The sequence below is a fragment of the Amphiprion ocellaris genome, chromosome 5, assembly GCF_022539595.1.
Source record: "Amphiprion ocellaris isolate individual 3 ecotype Okinawa chromosome 5, ASM2253959v1, whole genome shotgun sequence".
NCBI classification, from domain to species: domain Eukaryota; kingdom Metazoa; phylum Chordata; class Actinopteri; family Pomacentridae; genus Amphiprion; species Amphiprion ocellaris.
In genome coordinates this window covers 30,279,707-30,306,919 of record NC_072770.1, presented here as the reverse complement: position 1 = coordinate 30,306,919, position 27,213 = coordinate 30,279,707, and the positions used below count along the sequence as shown (strand labels likewise).

Below are 27,213 nucleotides of genomic sequence, written 5' to 3'. Positions count from 1 at the left end.
ACTGTTTTACTCCACTTTGTAAAGTCTGTTTTTGAAAGGTTGTGTATAAATAAATGCATTATTATTATTTTATGTAATAGTTATAATAATTATATACAGTCTGATCACAACTGCTTTCAGGGAACTTGTATTATAATTATTATTATTATTATTATTACTGAAATGCTAACAACATCAATTCCAATTATGGTAATATTAAAATAATTTTTTTAGTAAAAAAATACTGAATATTATTGCTCAAAATCTTTCTTTAAAAAAAAAAAAAAAAAAAACTATATCACTTTTATGGGAAATTTTCAAACAAGAGCCTGGCCATAGTTCCAGTTTGCAAAACTGTGATAATTATATATCAGATAATCTGCATTTTTCTTTCATTTAAACACAAACATTTTAATGGCAGTGCTGTTATTTGATTAACAAATGATCAAATTATTTGGTGTCCTAATTATTTTTTTCTTTTTGCTTTGGACTCTCATGACATCTAAATACAGTAAAAAGTTAAGAGAAAAAGTATTATCAAACAATCATTACTTGCCCCAAAACAGGCAATTCTAGTGGCAGAAAACCATAGCTATATATTGTAAGATTAGGACATGATGTCATTCTGACTCATTTTAACCAGACTGTGAACAGCTGACTACATGTTTATTTGTCTGTTGTAATGCAAATACAATTCATTCGATGATGTTCGATTATAAACAAAGTAAATAAAAACATACCTAATGAAATATGTAGTAATAATTAGTCAGTAAATGCCACAGTAATTAGCGGTTTGTAATCCTGTGTTGAATGAGAATAAGACACAGCTAGAGGTCATTCTGAAGAGTATCAGTTCAATGAGCATCAGGTTTTGTACACATGATGAGTGTTTCATATACTTGTAGTGACAACTGAAATGCTAACTTTCATAATCCAGTATTGGCAATGACCAATCACACCCATTCACACAATCAGGACACACACACACACACACACACACACACACACACACACACACACACACACACACACACACACACACACACACACACACGCACACGCACGCACACACGCACACACGCACAAAGCTATTCATCGCTTTTTCTTGCTCTCTTTCTTTGGTTTTTGTCGAATCTGAGGTGCTGGTCCTTTAGGTTTTTTCATCTGTTCAGCAGATTTACCATCAGTGGACTCGGTTTCCTCCTGTAGAACAAACGCGGGAAAAATTTAGCACCCTGCAATTCAACAGAGAGGCTCTGAGGTGTTGAAATATGGTGTTAAAATACACGACTGCTAACCACATAGAGGTAAGTGTGATCTGGAGATATATCTGATTAATGACTTTGCTGAAAACACTAACACAAGGGTTAATTTTTCAAATTAAACCTGTCATGAAACAGTATTTTATACAATATAGTATGAACTGAAGTGTGAACAATTAATATACACTTTGGTAATGTTTTTTTTTTTAGTTTGTGGTTTCCCTCATATCTCACCATGTGTATGAAATTATCTCAATTAAATGGACAGCTGAATGAAATTCCCAAATGCATACATGCCAAACAAAAGAAACTCTGACAGGTTTCAGCACTTCCTTTCTGTCAGCACAGCTTCTGTGAGTGCAATCTTTCCTATTGTTCTGGCAGAGGAGACTGACAGCAGGCTGCTGTGAGAGATGAAATGGCGAAATACTGTGGAGAGTAATCAGCGCATCTGATAACAATGCCTGAAAATAGAATAATTAGACAGTGGATTTAATTGCTCTTGTCTATAAATAATCTCTCCTGACAATTGTTAGTATGGAGATTGTGAGAGTAGCCCTTGGTAGCTCTATAGTCACAGGCTTTCAACAATAAGATACTCCACTTGTTAAGTTACATCAGGCTTTTCTGAATTTCAGAAAGACTGATTTTTAATAATTTTTTTTTTTTTGCAAACTGTGCTTTTGTAGAGCATCTAGATCTGTCAAGCATCACATAACAAAAAAAAACACACAAATAAATTCACTTAACCCTCATGCTGTCCTTAGGGTAATTCTGACCAGAAATAAATTCTTTTGCTGTCGTACACTTTTATGTAACAAGGTCTATTTGGCCCTAAATTCCGAAACGAACGGAAAAAATTGTGGTAATGGGTTGGACTAAAGTAAGAGTAAAGGTGTGATGCAGAATCGATTGACAATTTATACTATATGCTTTAAATAACAGTCAAACCAGACGGAGTAATTTTGACCCCAGAGGACAAAAGGTGTATAGGTAACTGGGAAGACATTATAAGGGTTAATTAATATCCTGTTATCATCAGCATTGCATTATTTTGGTATGACATGTAGTTTGAGTGCGGGAGATTGTGCTCCCTGGACATCATAACAAGAAACTGAGCTCTTCTGTGACATGGCAGAAGTTTCCACAATTCTGCAGTTTCATTTAGCAACGTACATCTGAGAACATTTACATCACATGCGCTGACTAAAGACTGTCGACCTACTAAATGAACTTGTCTTTATGGTGTCACTGCACAGTCTTAAGAACCATTATCTCTTCTTGAGCCCAAAATAGATCACTCCTTATTGGAGTAATGCTGAACAAGTCTAAATGAGGTCAGTGATCCAAGGCATAAGAAATGCCTCTCTAGAGTCTTCACGTATGTAGTGAGCACATTTTTTCATTTGTTGTGAAAAATTAAACTGGGCGGCAAAAGAGAAATGTTTTTTTCCGTTATAGTTACGCTAATTTACAACCAACTCAAACTCATATTGTCATGCTGTGAAGAAATAAACAAAATTTAATTGCCCTTCACAAAAACTTCAGAAGAGCGTTTGGAAATCAGTGTGGGAATGTTCTTTGAATACATCTAAGCCATCAAAATGACTGAACAAATGATTGAAAGGCTTGTAAATTGTGGGCAACATCTTAGACTTATTTCAGCAGTTCAATTCTGATAATAAAGTGAAAATAAATTGCCAATTTAGTTTTTTTAATGGGTTAAATTGATAACACGAGTCCAGGTAGCTCAGGTAACTGACACGTGAAGAATCTAGATGTCATGGTTTGCCATATTATACCAATCACTTCAACTTTTAATGTCCTCCAACAACAACAAAAAAAATGTATAAAAAATGTCATTAATAAAATACATGACAAAAATAGATGTCACCTTGCATGATACTTTAAGATATTATACTTTATGTTGTCATGAAAGAAAAGAACATCAGTTAGAGGTGTACAGTGACGTTTCGATCACTGCCTGTGTTCGATTTGTGATTCCCCTCATTTTACCGGAGCTTTATAACATCCCTAACCCTGGTCATTTGCAATCTGTGATACCTAACATACCGTGGTGTCTACCCACCTGTTCATGGCCCTTGGACGTGGGGAAGATGACAGCCAGGATGCAGATCAGCTGGAAGATGGCGCCCAGAAACAACCCATAGCGCAGGATGCTTTCTAGCAAAGTGGGCTCAGGGACCTCTGGAGGGGACAGGTCCAGCTCTGCAGACATGATGCTGCTCTGTTTGGTCTTCCTTCAGTGACCGATCTGTGGAATAAACAGGAGCACAGCCAGGAGGAGGATATATCAGTGACTCAGTAAGTTGTGTGTGTGTGTGTGTGTGTGTGTGTGTGTGTGTGTGTGTGTGTGTGTGTGTGTGTGTGTGTGTGTGTCACAGGTAGGTTCAAGGGGTCCCAGACAAAACAAAGAAGCTAAAAGTAGCTACAGTCCCACCAACATTATAAACACCTAAGACAGTTCGGATTAGTGAACAAATAATGCATCCTGCTCTCACATAATGACCATGATTTAAAAATAACCGTTACTGTACAGTTTTTAAAGTGAATAGACCAAGTTAGGACTCATTTACACCGCAGGGACAGATCTGCTAAGGTAGAGAAGAGATAGTTACACAATAAGCGTCGAGTATGTGGAAGAAAACCTCACCAGTGGAAGAAGCGCTTCGCTCGTCTTTACAGTTACAGGAATGTAAACGTCACAGTCAAAGCAGAAACAAAACTAAACAAAACAAGTAAAAACGCGAAATGATACCAATGGGTGAAAAAACCCGCTAGTTTGGTTTACAAAGGCAGAAAAAATAAATCGGATGAGACGTCATCACCCTGCGCCGCGTTTCTGCTCCGGGAGATGATTGGTTTGAAAATGTCGCCCCCCAACGGTCGACACGGGCATCATTTTACTGAGCCTCGGATAAAACACAACAGTTCACAGGAGGGTTTACAACACATGAAACTACACTATCTACTGTTTTTTATGACATTGTTCAATTTGTTGTAGAAAAAAAAAATAAAGAGTCAAGTAGGAGAGTCTTTTACTTCCTCGTTGTTAGTTTCACAATCTCTTTACTCTTCATTATTTGTGTCTTTTTCTATTTTTAGAGAATGTTCTTGTTTGTTTTCTTAAACTCTGTCTTGTTTTGTCAGAATTGTAGAACAGTAATTTTGCATTTCACTGCCCATATTGTGTGAGCATGTGGCAAATAAAATTTAAAAATTCAACATAGTATTTAAAGTTGTGGTGATCACCTACCTGGGTGGAATGTAACTGAGGCATTTTCTTAAAACTTCTATCTATCTATCTATCTATCTATCTATCTATCTATCTATCTATCTATCTATCTATCTATCTATCTATCTATCTATCTATCTATCTATCTATCTATCTATCTATCTATCTATCTATCTATCTATCTATCTATCTATCTATCTATCTATCTACACACATCCATAATATCTGAAAATTCCTGCCTACAACAGATGACTTCTTGACCTCTTCAGCAGTTTATCAGTAGGCTATATTAATAAATGAACAAATCAATCAATAACAACAAAAACAACAACTACTGCAACAATAATAATAATCACTGACATAGCCTGAATGCAAATTGTAATTGAATATTTTGTTGTGCAATATTGCAACTTTTTTCCACTACTTCTATCTACATAAAATTGAGTTTAGCAATTCAGGCACAATTAGTTTAACTTTTAAAAAAATCAATTAGAGTAAGTTGGTAATTTTTTTTTACACAAAATCTATATTTTAATATTTAGACATTATTTTCTTGCTCTAGTCAAAATGATTTAAAATCATTTGTGCCACCTTTTAAACATTTTTTCTTTAAAAGAAGTACCCACCCATCCATTTTCTATACACTGCTTTATCCTCTGTAGGGTTGCAGGGGGCTGGAGTCTATCCCACCAGATTTGGGACGAAGGCAGTTCACCCTGGACAGGTCAACAGTCTTTTTTCAATTCATCTTAATTCAATTAAATTCTATGTATATAGCACCAATTCACAAGATATGTTATAATCAAGACAATTTACATAGTAATGTGAAGACCTTATAAAATTTAGAAACCCTTCCTTTGGCCTTAGAGTTTTTTCCAACCAAGAAAAAGTAATCTAATTTAGTATGTATTTGGTAAACATTACCAGATACACCTCATGCAATATTAACAGAAGTATGTTATTCAGAGAAATTATTATAGTAAAATATATAAGATATTAAATAAAATATAATTTACCTGATACATGAACAGTTTTTAAATAACTCAAAGGCAGTTGTAATATGTATTTAAGGAAGCACTTTAAGTGTGTAAATTAAGAATATTGAATTTTATCTCCCCTTCAAATCTGCACTTTACATACTCGCAATTAATACTCAAACTCATTCATTCATTCATATAAACAGAATTTATTTAATATAAAATATTTTTCTACATGCTTACAAAGAGCAATTGTACAATTATATGAACAAAGTGAAGTCAAATATGTTAAAGTGAAGAAAATAAATGCACAGTATAAGGTAAGACACATGTTCTACTCTCTTTCAAAGGCTATAATGTACGGCTAACTTGAAGGCTAACAGAGAGCTGAGCCATTGTTTATGTAAAATGTTGAGGAGTGAAATGAGGCGTGATGGTTGGCAGAGGACTGGCCAGTAAACCACCACCCTTTCTACAGAAACATGACGTAATCCTGACATAAATTTAATACAAGCCAGTAATTGGATCAGTTTCTACTGTTTGACAAAAATGCCTGCCACCAATTCTTACAAATACAAGCTTCTTCCAAACTAATCAGGATTTTATGTTAAATAGTTCCTGATGCCTCAAGACAACACTTGCTGCTTAAGCTTTTATAAGAGATGGACATCAGGACGGATGTAGGGCTGCAGGATCACTCTCCACTGTGGCCTGTCATGTCTCTTCTTATGATGTCGTTCACTGGAAAACATTGAAAATAAGGATGAGCAACTATAATCTTCTCAACAACATTTAATTAGTCAAGATGAGACGCTTATTTCAGGTAGCAGTTTAAAGGAATTTATCTTGTATTTCTAAAGGTTATGTTGCTTTAACCTCATCAATTGTTATGCTATTTGTTAAGATACTGCCAGTAGGAGTCGCCAAAGGCATATTGCTTTGGGTATTTTAAAGTCTTACAGTAAAAAAGACAGGAAATGGAGGTGGAGAGAGGTGGGAGATGCAAGAAGGTCCTCCACCACACTTAAACCAAGGGTGTTGAGGTTTGTGGTTGGCGCCTTACAGACCTCAGTCACCAGGACCCCCCTGTGAAATGACCTAGTTTCAAACATAAATCAGTCCAGTGATGACTTGCAATGTCTGCATGGATCAAGTACTGCAGTTACATTATTATTATGTGTTACATTTTATCTAATTTGTTTATGACACTCATCAGTGGTTAACTAAACTGCAACTACTGCCCCAGTCTGTATCAGACACCAGAACAATGAACATTGCTGTTTTTTTTTTTAACCACAGGTATGTCTGCATATATTTGCCTACACAGTTTACTTCCTGCTTCTGTCCTTCATCGCAAAGGTGTAAACAGAAGCTTTCTCTCACAGAAAACATGGTCAGGAGAAATCACACGTTCTTTTGCTTCGTGGTGCCGTTGCTTCTGTCTTGTTCATATCCTCAAACACATCGTAAATTACAAGCAAGCTGTATAACTCAAATGAGACTGAGTGTGCTCATGAAGCTTCAGAAAGTGTGTGTTTGTGTGAGTGTGGGAGAGAGCGAGAGTGAGTGAGAGTGAGTGAGAACGAAACAGACAGGAGAGTGGATAGAGAGGCCCAATAGAAAACCACAGGGCAGGATTTGCAAGTAGTACAGCTGCAGTGTGCTAGTATGCATTGCAGACTGGAAACACCCATTCCACGGTGTATTTATTAGTGTACTCTGTCTTTTTCGATAACACATTCAATATCCTTTTTGAGTATTGCAGTAATCCTGTGTTAAAAACTTTTTAAACCAGACAAACTGAACCCAGAAAAAAAATCTATTATATATTATATTAATGTGTGGCTGTCTTGTCTTTACAGGGTGGGACATAAGTTTCCATACATAGGAAAATGTATAATGTAAACATTTTTTATGTTTCAGATACCCTAGAAGATGTGTTTGACGCTATCTTTGGGGGCACTTGAAGGCCATGGTGTATCAGGTGAAGATACGAGACATAAATCTTCTCAAGGAATGTATCACCAACGCCATTACAAGCAGAACTTCAACTTCAAACATGGATTAATATGTGTTTTCAAAACAATGGTAATCATATAGAGCACATTATATAAATAAAAACGGTTGTCCGATATAAAATGTTTATTTTTCCTATGTATGGAAACTTATGGCCCACCCTGTAGACATGATATGAAATTAAAGCAGTTTTTCAGTCTCTGCATTAAATGAGAATGCTTGAAGTGAGGTTATACAACTCTCCAGCTCCCCCAGTTCTGATGCAGAAAAGGTGTAAGAGGGATAACACATGTTCAACAATTTTTCCCATACCCCATCTGAAGAATACTGATCCCTTTACAAAAGCATGACAATACTCACCATCCTCCAGGTAGGCATAGCTGAGGTTCTCCTGTTTGACCGTGATCTTCTCTGGAGCTCGTTCCTCGTGGCGTCCTCTAGCGGAGCCGATCTGGGCCAGAGGCTGCCCGACTGGCTCCACCCGGCTTCCAGCCTTCCCCTGGGTTTGACCTTGAATGTATCTTGAAGGTGGCGACTTTCCAAGTGGCAGCCCTGTCTGCGCGAATCCCTGATGTCTTGACACCAAACAAGCCTCGAATGAATCGCCAACCTGAGGGCCTTCGCTCAGTTTGCCAACAGCGGTCCTAGCACTTACGCACTGGCTGGGAGCGGAAGCAGGATGGGAAGCCATTGGGGAACCACCAAGCAGGGCAGGACTGCAGTTGCTGTAATGTTGGTTGGCAGTGTGGTACAGCACTGGGCTATTGATCAGAGTGCCAGCCCTGGACTGGAAGTAGACTGGCTGGTCGTCCAGTGGGTCAGTGGTTAACACGTGGGCTCGGGGGTCTACGGTGGTTAGGTGGTAGAGGGTAGAGGGAACATTCAAGGCTTGAAGGTTGTTCTCATGCTCCAGGTGATGGTAGAGTGACTTCACTGACATGCCAGTCAGAGGCTGATTATCTAGGTAGCCATACGAATTCAACTGATAGTCATCCAGAGGCTCTGCTTTGATGGCTGAAAAAACAAGAACAAAACTAAATTGTCACAACATATCTTGTGGATGTTGAGTTGTTTCATTAAATATGTATATACAGAGTCAGCCAAAATAATGTATGCACACATCAAGAAAAGAAAAACGTGCATAAATATTTAATTTGTATAAGTACTTCTATACATACAGATACCTCTTTTGAAGACTGTGTAGTATTGTACGATGTTTTCCCAACAGATGGCATTACCCTCATGAATGTAGCATCAACAAGTGACGTCTACAACATAACGTAAATGTCTGGAAGCCAATGTCCACCACTTTGAGCACCTCTTGTAATTGTAGCAGCCAAAGGTAACTTGTATTAATCTCGTGATGTCTTAATAAATTTGGTACTGAAATATTTATGCAAGTTTTTCTTTTCCTGATGTGTGTATACATTATTTTGGCTGACTCTGTATGAATATGTAAATTTGACCTGCTTGTGGCACCACAGGAAAAGTCAGATCATCACCAAAATCTTTAGGATCTCTGTTGGTGGCAAATTTCTACATCACATTTCAGGGCAATCCATTCAGTATTAAAGATTTTTCAGTGTGGACCAAAATGGAGCACCAATGAACAGACTGCTCTACCAATACATTTCACGATAAAACACTGAGATTATTATCTTATTTTTTAAGGTACCCAATTTGCCTCAACCTGCCTAAACAAATGTAGAAATAGCCGTGTTTCCACCTAAACCAGTAATGGTGTTAATTTCTTGGAATGCCCTTTGAAATCTGCCAAGTAGTACGATGGCATTTCATCTGCGGGTAAGTCACGTAGGTGTTTACGGATTAGTGAAAACTGTAGCAGAGCGACATATTTTCCTCTTGAGAAAAAATGAGATTTGCCGCCCCTGCACAGCTTGTGTTGGGGCTACGGTGTGCTGCCAACAACAACTGACTGGCTGATTTCTTAAGATGTGAACAGAGTTCTTGTAAAACTGTACAACAGATGTGTAAAATATTTATCTGGATAAGGGTTAAGCTGTTTTCAGGTTGAAATTTTAGAGCTGTCAGATTTAATCTGGCTAAAATGTTGCAATTTCCTCTGACTTTGACTTGCTCAGAGACGGCTGACCTAGCGCACAGTTCCTTCTTTTCAGCAACATCACACCTACATTAGTGTTCACTTTGTGTTTTTTCTGCCATCACTTGCTGACATGAATGAGATAACAAGGCGAAGGGTTAAGTGTAGTTCATCACGTCTTTCAGCATTAGATTGACAGAGATCAGTTTCCTCACAACCCTGACTTTACGCCACGCCACTGATGGGAACTGCTGACCTTTCCGTCACCTTCCTATTTCTCAAGCATTCAAGGTACAGCTGTTCCTCCTATAAAGACAGTGATGGCTAGCAGATATACACCTTTCACTGGAGTGTAGATGAAGTGCTGAGGCTGACTGCGTTTCTTCTTCCCGTTGATCACGTAGAAGTTGACTTTGGCCGGCTGGCAAATGGTTCGGTCTCGATACGGAGGAACCTCAACAAACAGCATGTTCTAGTGGCACGACAGCAAAACAAAATATTCAGCCACACTTTCATGTTGAAATGGATTGATGTAGGCTGCCCCAAAACTTATCCCTTGTGTATTTCAGATCAAAATCCAAATCAGAAATATAATTCTTTGAATATAATGATACTTGATCAGCATATTGAGGCAGTCAGAAAAGCTGGGTCACAGCTTTTGTGTTTGCCTACTGTTTTGTGAATGTGTCATAGTACCAGACAATGTTGACATGAATATTTAGTATCTGAAAAAAGGTGCACTATATTGTGAGTTATGTAAAATTATTGCAAGGCTCACTAGAGATATAGGAAGTTAACTTACAGCTTGGGTTTTGTCTCTGTCCACAGTGGCTTCCACCTCCCAGATTTGCTGCCCATCTGAAGCAGAAGGAATACAGTGTGCAGATGTTAATGCAGCTCCTATAAGGCTCAATAATTCACCTGTTATATCGTATTTAATGTGAAACATGTTGTGGTTATATGCTAGACTACTGCTGGGTTTTAGAAGCACGAGCTTTCAAGTTTTTTTACCATCTTACCAATCCATGCTATGTGTTGATATGCTGTCTTTAAGTTAGGCTCATCAGCTGCTCACTGCAGTGCAGCCTCATATCTACCAGACAGTTATATCATTTAAAGCTCCTTGTCCAATATTTTCCAGAGTCAAATAATTGTTGTACACTACCAGTCAAAGTTTGGACACACCTTCTCATTCAATGGTTTTTATTTAATTATTTTATACATGGTAGATTAATAATGAATACATCAAAACGATACACATGGAATTATGTTGTAAACAAAAAAGTGTTAATCTTCAGTATCAATCTACAATGTAGAAAATAATACAAATAAATAAAAAGCATTGAATGAGATGGTGTATCCAAACTTTTGATTGGTGGTGGATATAAAAAAAAATACAATGAATAGAAAAATAAAAAAGTCTGACTGTGAAAGTACATGGATTTAGAAGAAATCAGATTATAATAATCATGTCTGTAATTGACAGTACAGTGTGTTAGCACATCTGCTCACAGTGGAAAACAGACTTCTCTTTTATGTCTGGTTTAGTGTTTCAGTCCCATGTCAGTTTTTACCTGCTGTTTCTGTTTTCTACCCACGCAGTGAAAAAAAAAACAAAGCCTCTGCTCTGGGTCTGAATCTTTATCAGTCTCTCTAACCACATCCTGTTGCATAAAACCCCACGCCAAGCAACAAGGAGCCTTCATATGCAGTCAGCTACACTTATCCTGCTCTCAAACCATGCAACCTTACAATATTGTGTGGGCAGGAGGAGCAGTGTCAAGGTGAGAAATTTCCATTTAGAAATAAATAAAAGTTGTCACCGACAGAAACAACGTTAATGTTTGAACCAGTGGTCCTTTTTATCAAAGTTAAAAGTGGGGGCTGGAGGAAGTCATGTGTCACTGAAAGCTGATGTTCCCCCATTAAGATGCAAATCATCAAAAAATATAAATACTATTTGTGGGGGTGGACACACTTGAGCAGGATATTGAGAGGCCACATAAGCATAATTAGTCTATTTTAATCATAAAAAGTTGTGATCTAAAAATACACAGATAACAATCACATTATTAGTAACACTTTCATGTGTAGATGGTAAATACAAATCCACTGCCAGTAGCTGCTTAACTTAACATGAAGACATTAACAATGACTGAACCAAGACTGAACTTTCCACACTTTTCTTTTTGAGTGTACTTAAGGCCTGCTGGTTGGCAGTTTGTTTGCCAGCCCAGCTCTGTACAATGATCACAAAAGTTTTTAGCATTTTTATTGACTGATTAACAATTTTCTTTCATAAAGATAAAAACAACATTTTGTGTTTTTAAGAGGTTTATGCATTTGACTACACTACCATTCATAAGTTTGGGGTCACCCAGACAATTTCATGTTTTCCATGAAAACTCACACTTTTATCCATGTGCTAACATAATTGCACAAGGGTTTTCTAATCATCAGTTAGCCTTTCAACACCATTAGCTAACACAATGTAGCATTAGAACACAGGAGTGATGGTTGCTGGAAATGTTCCTCTGTACCCCTATGGAGATATTCCATTGAAAATCAGCCGTTTCCAGCTAGAATAGTCATTTACCACGTTAACAACATCTAGACTATATTTCTGATTAATTTAATGTTATCTTCATTGATAAAACTGCTTGTCTTCCAAAAAAATGTATATTTCTAAGTGACCCAAACTTTTGAACGGTTGTGTATTTCTTGACCAGAAGCAATGACTTTTTGTAGCTATTTACCAGCCAAGAAATATGAGTACCTCTAGAGACTAGAATTGAAAAGATCCAACGGATGGAGATCAAAAATAACATCTTACCTTGCGTCTTCTCTGAGAATATCACCTTGGAGTCAGATGTGAAATTCTGTCCGGTTAAGACCATCCGTTGACCACCATGTACGGAGCATCGGTCCCGGTCCTGTCTCTCAACAGCAGGCAGCTCCTGAGCTGAGCGCTGAGCTGTGGATACACGAAGACACAGATTTATGAAGGACTACAGAGGAGTGGCGATAAATCTAATGGGAACACTGTTGGCTGCTCATATTTTTGGCATATAGTAGCATTCACAAATCTTTGTAATTTTTGTTGAATAGAAGCCACTATGGCCACAAGTGACATTTACATTATAAAATTAAATGTTGAAAACATAGTGTAATGTTAGCACAAACAGAGAGGATTCATAAAGTCAGCAAACTCACTCAGTAATACCAGGTACACAGCCTTATTTACCTAACATCAGATAACATCAAACACCGCAATCTACTGCTCATCAGACTTAAGAAAGGCTGTAGCAAAAAAAATGTTGCTGCAAGGTCCACAAAACTGGATGTCATGGCCCAGCGGAAAGAGTTCTTCATCTAAGCAGGAATTAAACACTTCTTACAGCATTCGATAGGATGAGAAGCCACTTGAAGAGACACAAGTGTCCCTCCAGGTTGAGGGACGTGGACACGAAACACCAAACGGACACGCGTGTTCTTTCGTCCAATGTCCGTCTCACCGTTCCTCAGTTCGATGTCGGCATTTCTCAGCTTCAGGATCCCTACACAGTCAATCCTGTGCAATGTAGGAAAAAACATAGAAGGTAAAAGGGGGTTCTAAAATGACGACAAAGTTGTCACGTTGTTAGAAACTTCCTGCAGCATCGTTTCCGCTCACACAGAATCCCTGTTGCTGATGTGATCTGTCTCTGTTTCTAATGATTAGTCAGGTATAACTTACTTTTGTTCAGAGTACTGATTTATGACGTTTTGATACAAAAAAAACCTACTTTACTACTGTTTCTCGGTGACTCATCATACATCACTTTCATCAAACCGTTGGTGTGCGCTGCTGCAAAGATTCAGTGCCTGTCTTGGGGAAAAAAAAGTCTCTGGCACACAGGAAATGATGCATTTTTTGTTTCCGACAGTAGCAACAGCAACGTGTTGGGAGTTAAAAAATACGATAACCTCATGGCTGACGTGAGCAGCCCTAGCTTTCATGGCTGAGTATAGACAGAAGAGAGCATTTGGTACACTGGAAGGTAAAACACATTATCACATCATCACACTGATGAGTTAGGTTACTGTAGATCTGCATCTCTAACTCTGCAAGATGAAGTGCAAAGACAGCACAGTGGTGTTTGCAGATTGCTTCAATGAGGTCACAGACAACTGACACATGGTGATATGTTGACTCATAAGTGACTCGAGTTTTTTTTTTATAACATAACTGTGTATTCCCCACCCAGTCTCAACCTCTTTGTTTTACTCACACCACTCTCATGTGGTTCTTTGGCTCCAGAGGGATCTCCAACACTTTCGTCCCACTGATCATCCTCTCCATGCTGGGTGTGGTGACGGTCTTCCCAGTGATGCGGTGGACCTGGTAAAAGGCGTGAGGTTTCAGCATCCTCTCGTCTGCTGTCCCAATGAACACCTGCAGCCCCAGTGGAGCTGTGCCTTGGTATCCACGGAGCTGGTGAGGGCAACGAAGGCACTTAGATGGACATTTCATGCTGATTTAAGCAAACTGTAAGATGATTAAAGTGTATGACTCTTGAGACCAAATTCACACGGCACTGTGGGGGTGATTTCACAGGTCACTATCTAACTGGCAAAGCAAGAACGCTGCTTTGCATAGTCCAATTGTGTAACAGGCAGGAAAGCCAACAGTGAAGGATTATTATTTAATTTAAATAAAGTATACCCTGTGTCAATAGTTATGTTTTGTCACTATACCTGATTTGTAACTGTTTGTTTGTTCATTTTAGCAAACTGACACAATGCATGCCTTAATAACTAACAATGTGGGGGTGGTGATCGTGGTGTGAGACTCTTTCTGTCATTTGCATGGCTGTCAGCTTTACACAAACACAACTTTATCCAGGAAATACCACCCCACAGGTACAACCTCTCACTCCCCCTTTGCACATTTCTCTGATGTGAATATGTGACACGAAAGGCCTCTGTCTTTCTTTTTCTTTCCAACATTGTGTCCACGCATAAGTCGTCACACCTGAACCTCTGGATGTCCTCCGTTAGGTGTCTTGACAGCTCCTCGGCTGCCCTCGGTCTCATAGTGAGCTCTGTGGTGAGATCTGGGCTGTTGTTGGATCAGTAGCTCGTACTGGCCGGACTGACTGGGTAAATGCCACTCTAAAGAGGGAAGCGGATCCACAGAGAGACTACTGGAGAAAAGATGGGGAGAGAAAAGGGAATAAAAATGTATCAACAAGTTAAACTTAAAAATTGCAAACCTTGTACCATAGCAATCAAGTTTGTGCATGTATAATTTCACAGTGTCGGTAAAGCGGTGTGCTTGATTATTTGGGCTTACATTTGAATTTATTAGTATTTCTAATTGATAAGACAAGACAAACAAAGCACCTGAATGTGGACCGTCCACCATGATGGACTGGATGAGCAGCAGACCACGCAGCTGGGAGCATGTAGAAGGTCTCAGCTTTGACATCAGGTCCAGCCCTGCCTATTCTCTCCTGCTCAATGGCCCAGTCGTACCCCTCTCCATAGACACAGTCCTGTCTCTGAACCTGCCCATGCACACCCCTCACCGCTGCAGAGGGCATCGTTCTGGGCAGACTGGAGCTGAGGCTGCTCAGCATCTCCTCCAGGCCTGAGGTCGAGGTCTGAGCCTGGGGCTGAAACTCAGCTTGGGGTTGGTGTTGCTGGATGTAGTAGGACCCCTGCTGCTCGTGGGGTGATGGGATAGGGCTGGGGCTCCTGGAGCGCTGCTTGACTGGCGTGCCCCCCTGACAGGAGTGGCTCTGGTCATAGGAGCGTTTCCCATGCGGCGAGACAGAACGTGAACGTTGGTGGGGAAGCGGCGTGGCTGTGTTGTGATGCTGCGGCTGGAGGAAGGTCTCATCTGTGATGCTGTTTCGAGGAGAGGCTCCTGGAGAGGAGTGGGTAGAAGAAGTGTGGATGCCCTGCAGGCCTGGGCAGAGGTCCAAGGCAGTCAACCCCACGCCACAGCCTGCTCCAACAGAAGGAGAGACGCATGGTGAGGCAGAGGGAGAGTATGCTTCTGGTGGCCAGCCGGTGGAGGAGTTACTACTAGCAGGGCTGACACACTCCCTGTAGGCTCCAAGGGCTTTGGAGCCGGGGCTCGGATCCAGGGGCTGAGAGTTGAGAGAGTCACCCGACGGAGTGATCTCTATCCTGGGGCTGGGAGCAGGGATGTTGCCGGCTCTTGATGTCAACCCCAAGCAGTCGAACACGGCCCCTGACAGGTTTTCTGTGCTGGGGCTGTGGGAGGAGGTGTCCTGGCGGGAAGCTGGATGGCTGGAGGTGGAGATGTACGCAGCGTGGTGGTTGACCACCAGCAGAGGAGGCTGGCTGTCATTCTGAAGGAGAGCACCGGGGTCATCTGCCAAAGACCAATGAGACCATTCATTGGAGTGCACACGTCAAAAATACCTGACAGTTGTGCTACTGGTACAACTACATAAGAGATTACAGCTCTCCGTCAGACTATTACTTGCTGAAAAGTTCTCAATATTACATTTGTACTCCAGCGTCCACTTGTGTAACTTCATCCAATGATTGCTTTTCAAAGTAGATATGCCACAAAATCCTGCTCATAACCTAAATGTACATCTTAATTTATATTTTAGCTGAACATAGAGAAGCTGTTCTCCTTCAACATCCTTGTGACAATAAGAAAAATATATTTTAACGTCAAAAAACTGCAGAAAAGACAGCACATGTATTTTTCTTTCGAGTTACTGAAATAGCAACAAGGAAGGGATGATTACAGTAGTGTATAACATCAGTACCTGACTGCTAAGCGCTCGTGGATATCCCAAAGCATCTTTATCACTTAATTCTCAGCTGAGAAAAACAGATTAGTGACAAAACGCCAGTAAAAGAATTAAAGACTGCCTTATTTAAAGGACGTATTATCTTAAGGGTAAAAAAAAAAAAAAAAAAAAATAGACATTAATTTCTGTATGCTCACCTTTATCACAACCGACAGGAAAGTCATCCCCAGGTGGATTATAGAGAAACAGGTCGGAGAAGTCCAACTCCTCCTGGCTGATGTCTTGACTCAGGCCCTCGGTGAGCCCCAAACCTCCAGAAGCCATCTCCAGCTCTGAATGTGCAGCTTTTCTCCCGACAAAAGTTGAACTTCTCAGCAAGGTTTCAGAAGGCGGCAACTTAATGAAGTAGCAGGCTGGATAATTAAAGAAACGAGCCGTGGTCGCAGTTTTTTCGTGAGATGCGTTTAAAACATCAGCAGCCGCTCGAGTAAAGCATCCAACATGAAAAAAAGAAAGAACGAGCGGCGTCAGACGTTTCCTGTCACTGCTGAAGATGACAAGCAGAGGGTGCGGACCTGTGTGTGTGTGTGTGCGTGTGTGCGCGTGTGCGTGTGTGCTTCATCTCTTCCTGTGTATATCGAGCAGGCTGATTGCTGCAAGATATAAAGGCAGCCTATGTATCGATGAAAATGTAAAGACACACGACTGACTGTTTTTAGAGATTTAAATGTATTAATTAGATCTTTGTTTTCCTACCAATTCCACAAATTGTTTTAAATCAGAAACTGTAGGCTTTGGTTACATTTATTCTTTCTTTCCCCTTTTATCTGTTGTGCATACTGTTGCTTCTGCAGGGACAAATAAAGTTGTATTGAACTGAAATCCTGTGGTAACCCTAATATCATAAAGCTGACACACTTTATACATGATCTAGAGTGCCATCAAGTACCGGGAAGGTCGAATAATAAATTATAGACTGCTCCTTAATTGTTGTGTCAGGGAGTTTATTTAAAATGTCAAAGTGAATATGGCCGCCAAATATAACTAAACTAAAAATTTATGCATGCAGCTTTTGGCCACTGAGAGGCAGTGTTGTACAATTCCTAGCTGCACCTTAACTCATATGGCTTCAAAGGATCAGTTCACCCAGATTTAGACACTTTATCATATTCTCACTCTAAATGGCTGATGTTATAGTTGTGAAATACTGAGCAACCATATTCTCCACTGTGCATATTATTATAATACTGTTTCAATAGAGCCATTCATTCTATGAGTTTTATGTATTTTTCCATGATCCTGTGTAAGCACTTCAAACTAATTTCTTCCTCTTTTCTTGTTAAGAGGATAAGTCATTTTGAGTGGGCAACCAAAGATTAGCTTATGAGTCTTACTGGATGTTAAACCGACAAGCGGGCATCATTCATTTCTCTGTAGCTTAGTGGTTCAAGTACCGCTCTTGTAAATCAGGGGTCATGAGTTCAGCCCTCACTAGAGCCTCTAGGAATTCTGTTTGTGCTCATCGGAGCAGCAGCAGCTGCGACTCTTTCCAGTAACACCAACCCTCGTACTCTGTGTAATGTAGTTCACAGTGTTAGCAAGTTTTGTACAAAGCACTTCTGAATACAAATTGGGGGAAAATAGCTAAACAGCTAAAGCTTTGCTTTTCATGCTGAATGAAATGTTTGCCAAATGATTATAATCTCATATAATTATCTCTATGGGTAGACACCACTACAGTTAATTGAAAAAAAATTCCCTGCAATTTGGGTGAACTAACCCCTTTAAATTACAGCCTCATACAATCTGAACAGACAGTAAGGCTATTCACAAACATGCCTGTATCCTGAAATGATCTCTCCGCTCAGTGAGATAAATATTACACTTTCCTTCACTTATAGAATTGAAGTTTGTTTTGCTGAAGAAAAGTCGGAACAGTTCTAGGAAGTCATTACTGGAAATATAGATGAGAAAACAAGATTGTCACATTCTTGAGTCATTCATCATGAAGATGTTTTGCCGTCTCCTGACAGCGGAGGCCTCTTGAACTTGGGTTATGTGTGAAGTCACCTGAGGTCACATGTGAGTTTTTAGGTCACATGGAAGTCATGCGAGAGTCGCAACAGTAAGATGAAACGTGGACTAAACTGATATGTGACTGTCAGGGAGGAGATATCAGGACAACAAATCTGAGAAACTGAACCTCTCAGTGCTGTCTTCATAGGAGGACGCTGATGTCCTCGCGTGTCCCTCAGACTACAGCTGAGCTGAGCGCTGGTGGAAAATGCAGTCTTATCCTTTACTCAAGTAAAAGTATCAGAAACATGTGAATTTAGTTCATTTCAACATGATGTCCTGCATTTAAAATTTGGAAAAGTATTTTCAGCAAAATGTACTTAGAATATCCAATGTTAAAGTATTCATTCTGCATAACTGGCTCCCGTGGATGATGTGTTTTTATACGTCAGATTAATCCACTGTTAATACCGATACATCTGTGGGTCACAGATATAATGCTAAATGATTGTGAGGTGTTTAGTCTTAATCTTTTCAGACTTATTTTTTCTAAAATATTAAAGAATTTTCCCTTTGTACCTCAAAGTTATTTGAACGAAATCATCTAGAAAGGTAAATCATCACCAGTCTGTGATGAAGCCCGAACGGTGTAGTTCTTTTATGAAGGAATTGCAAGCAGAGAGATCTTTAACAGTGTATTGTTTTTGTATCATGTGTTGGTTTATATCAAATCTTCACTTGAGAATGTCAAATAAATGTGATGAAGTAAAAAATACTTTATTTTAATTTAGTTTTAAAATACTGTAGTTGAGTATAAAATAACATTAAATTGAAATATTTAAGCAAGCATTGAAGTTATATGTGCAGAGTGTTTACATAATGTCTTTTTTTTTTTTTTTTTTAAATTTGACCATTGCTGTTAAGTTGACCTAAAGAGCTGACCCAGCTCTGGGTCCTTGTGTTGAATTTCAGATGTTGTGTTGTTTTTCTTATATCACTTAGTTTACATTCTATAAGTTACTAAAGCAGATAAGCTTTAAAAGAGATTATGTGCTTTGACTTGCTTCTCTTTTCTCCTTCCTTCTTTATAATTTAGGCAAGTTATACTTTCCATTCCAAATGGCCGATCATGACGTTTAAGCTCCTAACCTCATAACTCACTTTCTTAAGCAGACTATGGTATTGTGTAACATGATTTTGAGATTGTAGGATCAGTTAAATGTAGCTCAAAGTGACCCTCACTATGAACCAATGCGTAACAGATTGGATAAGGTTTAAGACAAGGTGAGATTCATATTTTTAAAAAAACCTGTAATCCAACTTTGTTTAAACTTGGCGACAAAGCTCAGATTGGCTCATATTTTGCCACCAGCAGTTCATTTCAGTTGAATGGTCAGTAATGAGTGGCAACAACTATTGACAATTCTGACAAAGTTTAAGCTATATTGCTACATCCACCATTTCCTGCACATAAACATCACATAAACAACACTTTATTAGTAATGTATTCTATTGCTAAAAAATATAGTTAGGTCTCATTTGGCTCCATGCATATACAGATGGGTGACAAATTAAAGGAAAAACCTGAACCCTTGACCCCAACAGTGACTTGGTTATACTGTGGGCGACATTTTGCTGGCAGGATTTGGTTTCACTTCAGTTCAAAGTTGGTCTGAGGATCACCTTTCTAGTCTATTCCACATTGCAAAAACTCAAAATCTTACCAAGTCTATTTGTCTTATTTTTAGTCAAAATGTCTCATCCCACTTGATTTAAGATAAATTCACTTAACAAGAGACATTTCAGCAAGATGGAGGGACTTGTTTTAAGACACATCTTAAATATCTTGTTAAGTGAAACAATCTTGAAATTATCTTGTTTTGAGTTGAATTTTACAAGAAAACTCAAAATAAATTTAACCCTCGTGTCAAATTGGCCCGTTTTAAAGTTTGAAAGTGTGGGGGGAAAAAAATATATTTTCACAGTGAAACTTCTGATGTCCACATTTTCAACATTTTTTGGGAAATCTTTGAACATTTTTTTGGTGGAAAAAAATGCTAAAAATGTTTCTTAAGAACATTCACCCAAAAAAAATCAACCAAAATCCAGTGAATTTTGCTGGATTTTGGTTGAGTTTTATGTGAATGTTCTAAAAGAAATTATTACAAGTTTTACTGATATATATGTAATCACTTTGGATATTTTTAGGATTTTTTGGAAGATTTTTACTCATTTTTTGAAAATATTTACAAGAATTTTCTTGCCAAATTTGGGGGATTTAAAAAAAAAACTTTTAAGGAATTACTGGAATTTTCTTCCTGAAGGTTTTGCAAATTTTCAGAAAATTGGGCAATTTTTCTGCTCGATTTTTGGATGTTTTTCAGACAAGGAAACCATATTTTTTGATGCTTGTAAATGAGGACAACAGGAGGGTTAATACATCTCAAATTAGGAGGTTACATGTGTTAGGTTTTTTTATATTATCATTAATAGTTGTACTGTGAACTGTGTTAACCCTGATTGTAACATATGATGTTTTATGCATTTACCACACCCATTATACTTTTATTTCTGCTCTTCACTCACACCCACATTCAACTTTATTCACTCCCATTTACTTGCATATCATTATCCTGTAACCCCACCTGTATAAATAAAGGATGACAGGGACCACCTCTTTGTAGCTTACACGAGACGTGTCTTGTTACACTGGTGTGGTTACCCTTGCTGCAAGTACAAGGAAGCCTCCGTGTCGTTTTTCACAGCGAGCGGTCCCTGGTTGGAGAGTCCTCCTCTCTGACAACATGAAAGCAAAAATCAATTTTTAAGTGAAAAACTGCTTTTTTAAAAAGCATGTCTGGCTTATTTTAAGACACCTAAGCTTGACAACCCTGGTAAAATAGAGCTTAAAATAAGTTTTCCCAGCTAATTTTAAGATTTAATATTCTAAATATCATAAATTATTTCAAGGAATCTTATCAAGCCATTTTTCACTTGTTCTATTGGCAGATTTTTTCACTTATTTCAAGGTAAAAGTTCTTTGAAATAAGTTTTTTCTTGTTTTGAGAGGGGCATTTTTTCCAGAGCATCTTTCTGATTGCAGTCTAATCCTCTGCTGTACGTTAAACAGACCCTAAACTACAAGAAGAACAGGAAAAAGGACACCACATAGCAAAACTAATAAGATCAGAAGGGAAACCTTGAAGTCTACAGCTGAGGAAACATCTCAAAATCAGTCACAACTCCTTTTTGCAAAGGGACACATCTGCATTATTTAATTTGTGCTTTGCCACAGCGGTATCCTCACAGAATAACAGGCTGCACTCGTCTTGTCAGAGCTGTCAGGCGACGCTTTATTTTTGTCACGCTTCATGTGACAGTCACCCTCACCAGTAAGGCAGGGAACACAGGGAAAGAGCAAAATTTACAGCAAATCTTGTTAGAGATGTTCTGTAGTATGAGTTATAGTTGTATCTCTCCGTGGTTCCACCTGCCTCCAGCAACAACTGCTGATTAAACAGACGATACAGCAGCGAAGCGCGACCTTTAGCTACCCTTTTAAGTTTGGTTTTAATGAAGGATAACACTGGAAAGGCAGTAAAATACAACAAATCGTTTGTTTGAACTGTCTTTTAAATGGCTGGGCCGGGCAGTTTTGGTCAAAATAGCTCAAATAGGAATACACCAATCAGCCACAACATTATGACCATTGACAGGTGAAGCGATCGATCGTCTTGTTGCAATGCAATACTCTGTTGGGAAACCTTTGGTCGTGAGATTCATGTGGATCTTTGACATGTCATTTTGTCTTATTTTTGTGGTTCTGTGTCTTGTTTTGTCTTTTTTGTGCCTCTTTTTGTGTTTCATTTTTGTCATTTCATGTCTAATTTGTCATTTTATGTCTCATTTTTGTGGTTTTGGGTCTTCTGTCATTTTGTCTAATTTTTGTGGTTTTGGGTCTCATTTTCATCATTTTGTCTCATTTTTGTGGTTTTTGTGTCTCATTTTCGTGGCTTTGTGTCTCATTTTTCTGGTTTTGGGTCTGGTTTTGTCATTTTGTCTAATTTTTGTGGTTTTGTGTCTCGTTTTTTGTGGCTTTGTCTCATTTCTGTGGTTTTATGTCTTGTTTTTGTCATTTTTTGTCTTAGTGTTGTGGTTTTGTGTCTCATTTTTGTCATTTCATGCTTTCTGTCTATTTGCAGCCTGATTGACAATCACAGGGATGGAGTGACATGTAGAGCAGTCTGGAACCAACTGCCTTTCCATACATGCAAGTGGGAAAGGTGAGAGAGTTAGGATGGTTTGGTTGGAAAGAAAAGAGGGGAGAGGGCTGGAGCGTGAGACTTGGTCCTGGGATGTGACAGGAGAGGGAGAGGAGGATTTGGGAGTGGGCGAGTGATTATGAAACAGTCATGCTTGCAATCCACAGCGGACCACATACTGGATATTGAGGAAAGCATTTGGCTACAGTACTTGTTGGGCTGAACCCCATCGCTTTTAAGAAATGAGGGACGGTCCCAGAGCAGGTTGAAGTTCTCAATAAAAAAACATGTTGAAAGCTGTGCATGTAGACTGCACCCAGGTGTGTAGGGGGAGGATCAAGCTAAAACTACGTGATCACAGGTGTCGGCAGAGCGAGCAAATGTCGGCAGGGCGAGCGAGCGAAGAGCGGCGGCAGAGGGAGCGAGCGAACGTCGGCGAGGAGAGCGAACGGATACCTGTGATAGCTTCAGCTGGATCCTCTTCCTGCACACCTGGCTGGAGTCGACATGCAAAGCTTTCAACATGGTTTTTATTGAGAACTTCAACCTGTTCTGGGACCGTTCCTCACTTTTAAAAAGCTATGGGATTCAGCCCAACAAGCACAGTAGCCAAATGCTTTCCTCAATATGGAACACTTCGGCTGGAACACATTGGCTGCAACACCTGCACATTAGTAGTACATTAGCTATAACACATTAGCTGTAACACACTAGATCTAATACATTAGCTGTGGTACAACAGACACAAAAAATTACCTCGTATACATTAGCCTCGGTACAACACATGCAAAAAATGAACTTTTAAGAATTAGCTGCGGTATAGTACATGCAATAAATGAGCTCTTAAATATTAGCTGCGGTACAATAGAGGCAAAAAATGAGCTCTTGAATATTAGCTGTGGTACAACAGATACAAAAAATGAGCTCGTACACATTAGTTGCGGTACAATACACAATGCAAAAAATGATCTCTAAACCGCTGCGGTAAAACAGATGTAAAAATGAGCTCAAACATTAGCTGCGGTTCAAAGATGAAAAAAATGAGCTCTTATACATTAGCTGCGGTAAAATACACAATGCAAAAAATGAGCTCTTGAACATTAGCTGCGGTAAAACAGATGTAAAAATGAGCTCTTAAACATTGGCTGCGGTTCAATAGATGCAAAAAAAGAGCTCTTAAATATTAGCTGGGGTACAACAGATACAAAATATGAGCTCGTACACATTAGCTGCGGTACAATAGATGAAAAAAAATGAGCTCATACAATAGCTGTGGTACAAAACACAATGCAAAAAATGAGCTCTGAAACATTACCTGCAGTAAAACGGATGTAAGAATGAGCTCTTAAACATTAGCTGTGGTACAATACATGCAAAAAATGAGCTCAAATATTAGCTGTGGTACAACATACAAAAAATGAGCTCAAATACATTAGCTGGGGTACAATAGATGCAAAAAATGAGCTCATACATTAGCTGCGTTACAATACACAATGCAAAAAATGAGCTCAAACATTAGCTGCGGTAAAACGGACGTAAGAATGAGCTCTTAAACATTAGCTTCAGTTCAATAGATGCAAGAAATGAGCTCTTATACATTAGCTGCAGTACAATTCATGCAAGAAATGAGCTCTTCAATATTAGCTGTGGTACAACAGATACAAAATATGAGCTCGTATACATTAGCTGCGGCACAATAGATGCAAAAAATGAGCTCTTATACATTAGCTGTGGTACAATACACAATGCAAAAAATGAGCTCAAACATTAGGTGCGGCAAAACAGATGTAAAAATGAGCTCTTAAACGTTAGCTGCGGTTCAACAGATGCAAAAAAATGAGCTCCTACATTAGCTGCGGTACAATACATGCAAGAAATGAGCTCAAATATTAGCTGTGGTAGAACAGATACAAAAAATGAGCTTGTATACATTAGCTGTGGGATAATACACAATGCAAAAAATAGCCTCAAAGATTAGCTGCAGTACAACAGATGCAAAAAAACAGCTCTTAAACAGTAGCTGCAGTACAACAGATACAAAAAATGAGCTTGTATACATTAGCTGCGGTACAATAGATGCAAAAAATGAGCTCATACATTAGCTGCGGTACAATATACAATGCAAAAAATGAGCTCCAACATTAGCTGCGGTAAAACGGACGTAAGAATGAGGTCTTAAATAGTAGCTTCAGTTCAATAGATACAAGAAATGAGCTCTTAAACATTAGCTGCGGTTCAATAGATGCAAAAAAAATGAGCTCTTATACATTAGCTGCGGTACAATTCATGCAAGAAATGAGCTCGTAAATATTAGCTTCAGTTCAATAGATGCCAGAAATGAGCTCGTATACATTAGCTTTGGTACAATAGATGCAAAAAATGAGCTCCGATACATTAGCTGTGGTACAATACACAATGCAAAAAATGAGCTCAAACATTAGCTGCAGTACAACAGATGCAAAAAATGAGCTCTTAAACATTATCTGTGATACAACAGATGCAAAAAATGAGCTCTTAAACATTAGCTGCGATACAACAGATACGTAAAATGAGCTCAAACATTAGCTGTGGTACAATATATGTAATAAATGAGCTCTTAAATATTAGCTGTGGTACAACAGATACAAAAAAAGAGCTCGTATACATTAGCTGCGGTACAATAGATGCAAAAAATGAGCTCTTAAACATTAGCTGCGGTACAATAGATGCAAAAAATGAGCTCTTATACATTAGCTGTGGTACAATACACAATGTAAAAGATGAGCTCAAACATTAGCTGAGGTAAAATACACAATGCAAAAAATGAGCTCTTGAACATTAGCTGCCGTTCAACAGATGCAAAAAATGAGCTCATACATTAGCTGCGGTACAATACATGCAAGCAATGAGCTCTTAAATATTAGCTGCGGTAAAACAGATACAAAAAATGAGCTCGTATACATTAGCTGCGGGACAATACACAATGCAAAAAATGGCCTCCTAAAGATTAGCTGCGGTACAACAGATGTAAAAAAAGAGCTCTTAAACATTAGCTGCGGTACAATGGATGCATTAAATTAGCTCTTAAACATTAGCTGTGGTACAATATATGCAAGAAATGAGCTCTTAAATATTAGCTGCAGTATAACAGATACAAAATATGAGCTCGTACACATTAGCTGCGGTAATATAGATGAAAAAAAACTAAGCTCTTATACATTAGCTGCAGTACAATACACAATGCAAAAAACGAGCTCTTAAACATTAGCTGCGGTAAATCAGATGTAAAAATTAGCTCTTAAACATTAGCTGCGGTTCAATAAATGCAAAAAAAATGAGCTCTTATACATTAGCTGCGGTACAATTCTTGCAAGAAATGAGCTCTTAAATATTAGCTGCGGCACAACAGATACAAAATATGAGCTCGTATACATTAGCTGCGGTACAACAGATGAAAAAAATGAGCTCATACATTAGCTGTGGTACAAAACAATGCAAGAAATGAGCTCAAACATTAGCTGCGGTAAAATACACAATGAAAAAAATGAGCTCAAACATTAGCTGCGGTAAAACAGATGTAAAAATGAGCTCAAACATTAGCTGCGGTTCAACAGATGCAAAAAATGAGCTCATACATTAGCTGCGATACAATTCATGCAAGAAATGAGCTCTTAAATATTAGCTGCGGCACAACAGATACAAAATATGAGCTCGTATACATTAGCTGCGGTACAACAGATGCAAAAAAAGCTTTTAAACATTAGCTGCAGTACAACAGATGCAATAAATGAGCTCTTAAACATTAGCTGTGGTACAATATATAGAAGAAATGAGCTCTTAAATATTAGCTGTGGTACAACAGATACAAAATATGAGCTCGTATACATTTGCTGCGGTACAATAGATGAAAAAAATTAGCTCTTATACATTAGCTGTGGTACAATACACAATGCAAAAAATGAGCTCTTAAACATTAGCTGCAGTACAATACACAATGCAAAAAATGAGCTCTTAAACATTAGCTGCGGTACAATAGATGCAAAAAATGAGCTCTTAAACATTAGCTGCGGTACAATAGATGAAAAAATTGAGCTCTTATACGTTAGCTGCGGTACAATACACAATGCAAAAAATGAGCTCTTAAACATTAGCTGCGGTACAATAGATGAAAAAAATTGAGCTCTTATACGTTAGCTGCGGTACAATACACAATGCAAAAAATGAGCTCTTAAACATTAGCTGCGGTAAAACGGCTGCAACTCCAATAGGCCGAACCCCCCGGCTGCAACTCCAATAGGCCGAACCCGCCGGCTGCAATTCCAATAGGCCGAACTTGCCTGGCTGCAACTCCAATAGGCCGAAGCTGCTGGCTGCTACTCCAGTAGGCCAAACCTGCCCGGCTGCAACTCCAATAGACCGAAACTGTCCGGCTGCTATTCCAAGAAGCCGAATCTGCCCGGCTGCTACTTATACATTCGCTGCAGTACAATACACAATGCAAAAAATGAGCTCTTAAACATTAGCTGAGGTAAAACAGATGTAAAAATGAGCTCAAACATTAGCTGCGGTTCACCAGATGCAAAAAATGAGCTCATACATTAGCTGCGGTACAATTCATACAAGAA

The 27,213-nt window shown here is 38.8% G+C and overlaps 2 protein-coding genes across 3 annotated transcripts; both read right to left on the bottom strand.

Moving 5' to 3' along the window:
* Nucleotides 1-628: 628 nt before the first annotated feature.
* manbal (mannosidase beta like) lies at nt 629-4,096 on the bottom strand. Its single transcript, XM_055010728.1, has 3 exons — nt 3,916-4,096; nt 3,331-3,516; nt 629-1,182 (listed from the first exon to the last, which is right to left on the bottom strand). Exons 2-3 carry the CDS (start codon nt 3,478-3,480, stop codon nt 1,072-1,074), a joined length of 261 nt encoding a protein of 86 aa, XP_054866703.1. The 5' UTR covers nt 3,481-3,516; nt 3,916-4,096; the 3' UTR covers nt 629-1,071.
* A 1,573-nt stretch (nt 4,097-5,669) lies between these two features.
* On the bottom strand, nt 5,670-16,891 carry LOC111577020 (nuclear factor of activated T-cells, cytoplasmic 2-like). 2 transcript variants are annotated; one of them, XM_023283082.3, is made up of 10 exons: nt 16,529-16,891; nt 14,938-15,937; nt 14,567-14,738; nt 13,824-14,026; nt 12,951-13,123; nt 12,386-12,526; nt 10,355-10,410; nt 9,892-10,024; nt 7,851-8,504; nt 5,670-6,215 (listed from the first exon to the last, which is right to left on the bottom strand). In XM_023283082.3, exons 1-10 carry the CDS (start codon nt 16,653-16,655, stop codon nt 6,169-6,171), a joined length of 2,706 nt encoding a protein of 901 aa, XP_023138850.2. In that variant the 5' UTR covers nt 16,656-16,891; the 3' UTR covers nt 5,670-6,168. The 2 variants fall into 2 exon arrangements, with proteins under 2 accessions (XP_023138850.2, XP_023138851.2); XM_023283083.3 differs by having other exon boundaries at nt 14,567-14,735.
* Between the last annotated feature and the right edge of the window lie 10,322 nt (nt 16,892-27,213).

Bases quoted from the DNA above. Each gene is read 5' to 3' on its own strand.
- manbal (XM_055010728.1), bottom strand. From the start codon at position 3,480: ATGTCTGCAGAGCTGGACCTGTCCCCTCCAGAGGTCCCTGAGCCCACT. The intron at 1,183-3,330 runs GTGGGTAGACAC...TTTGTTCTACAG, and splicing joins CGTCCAAGGGCCATGAACAG to GAGGAAACCGAGTCCACTGA.
- LOC111577020 (XM_023283082.3), bottom strand. From the start codon at position 16,655: ATGGCTTCTGGAGGTTTGGGGCTCACCGAGGGCCTGAGTCAAGACATC. The intron at 15,938-16,528 runs GTGAGCATACAG...GGTCTTTGGCAG, and splicing joins TCCTGTCGGTTGTGATAAAG to ATGACCCCGGTGCTCTCCTT. The intron at 8,505-9,891 runs GTGTATATCTGC...TTGTTTTTTCAG, and splicing joins CATCTACACTCCAGTGAAAG to CCATCAAAGCAGAGCCTCTG.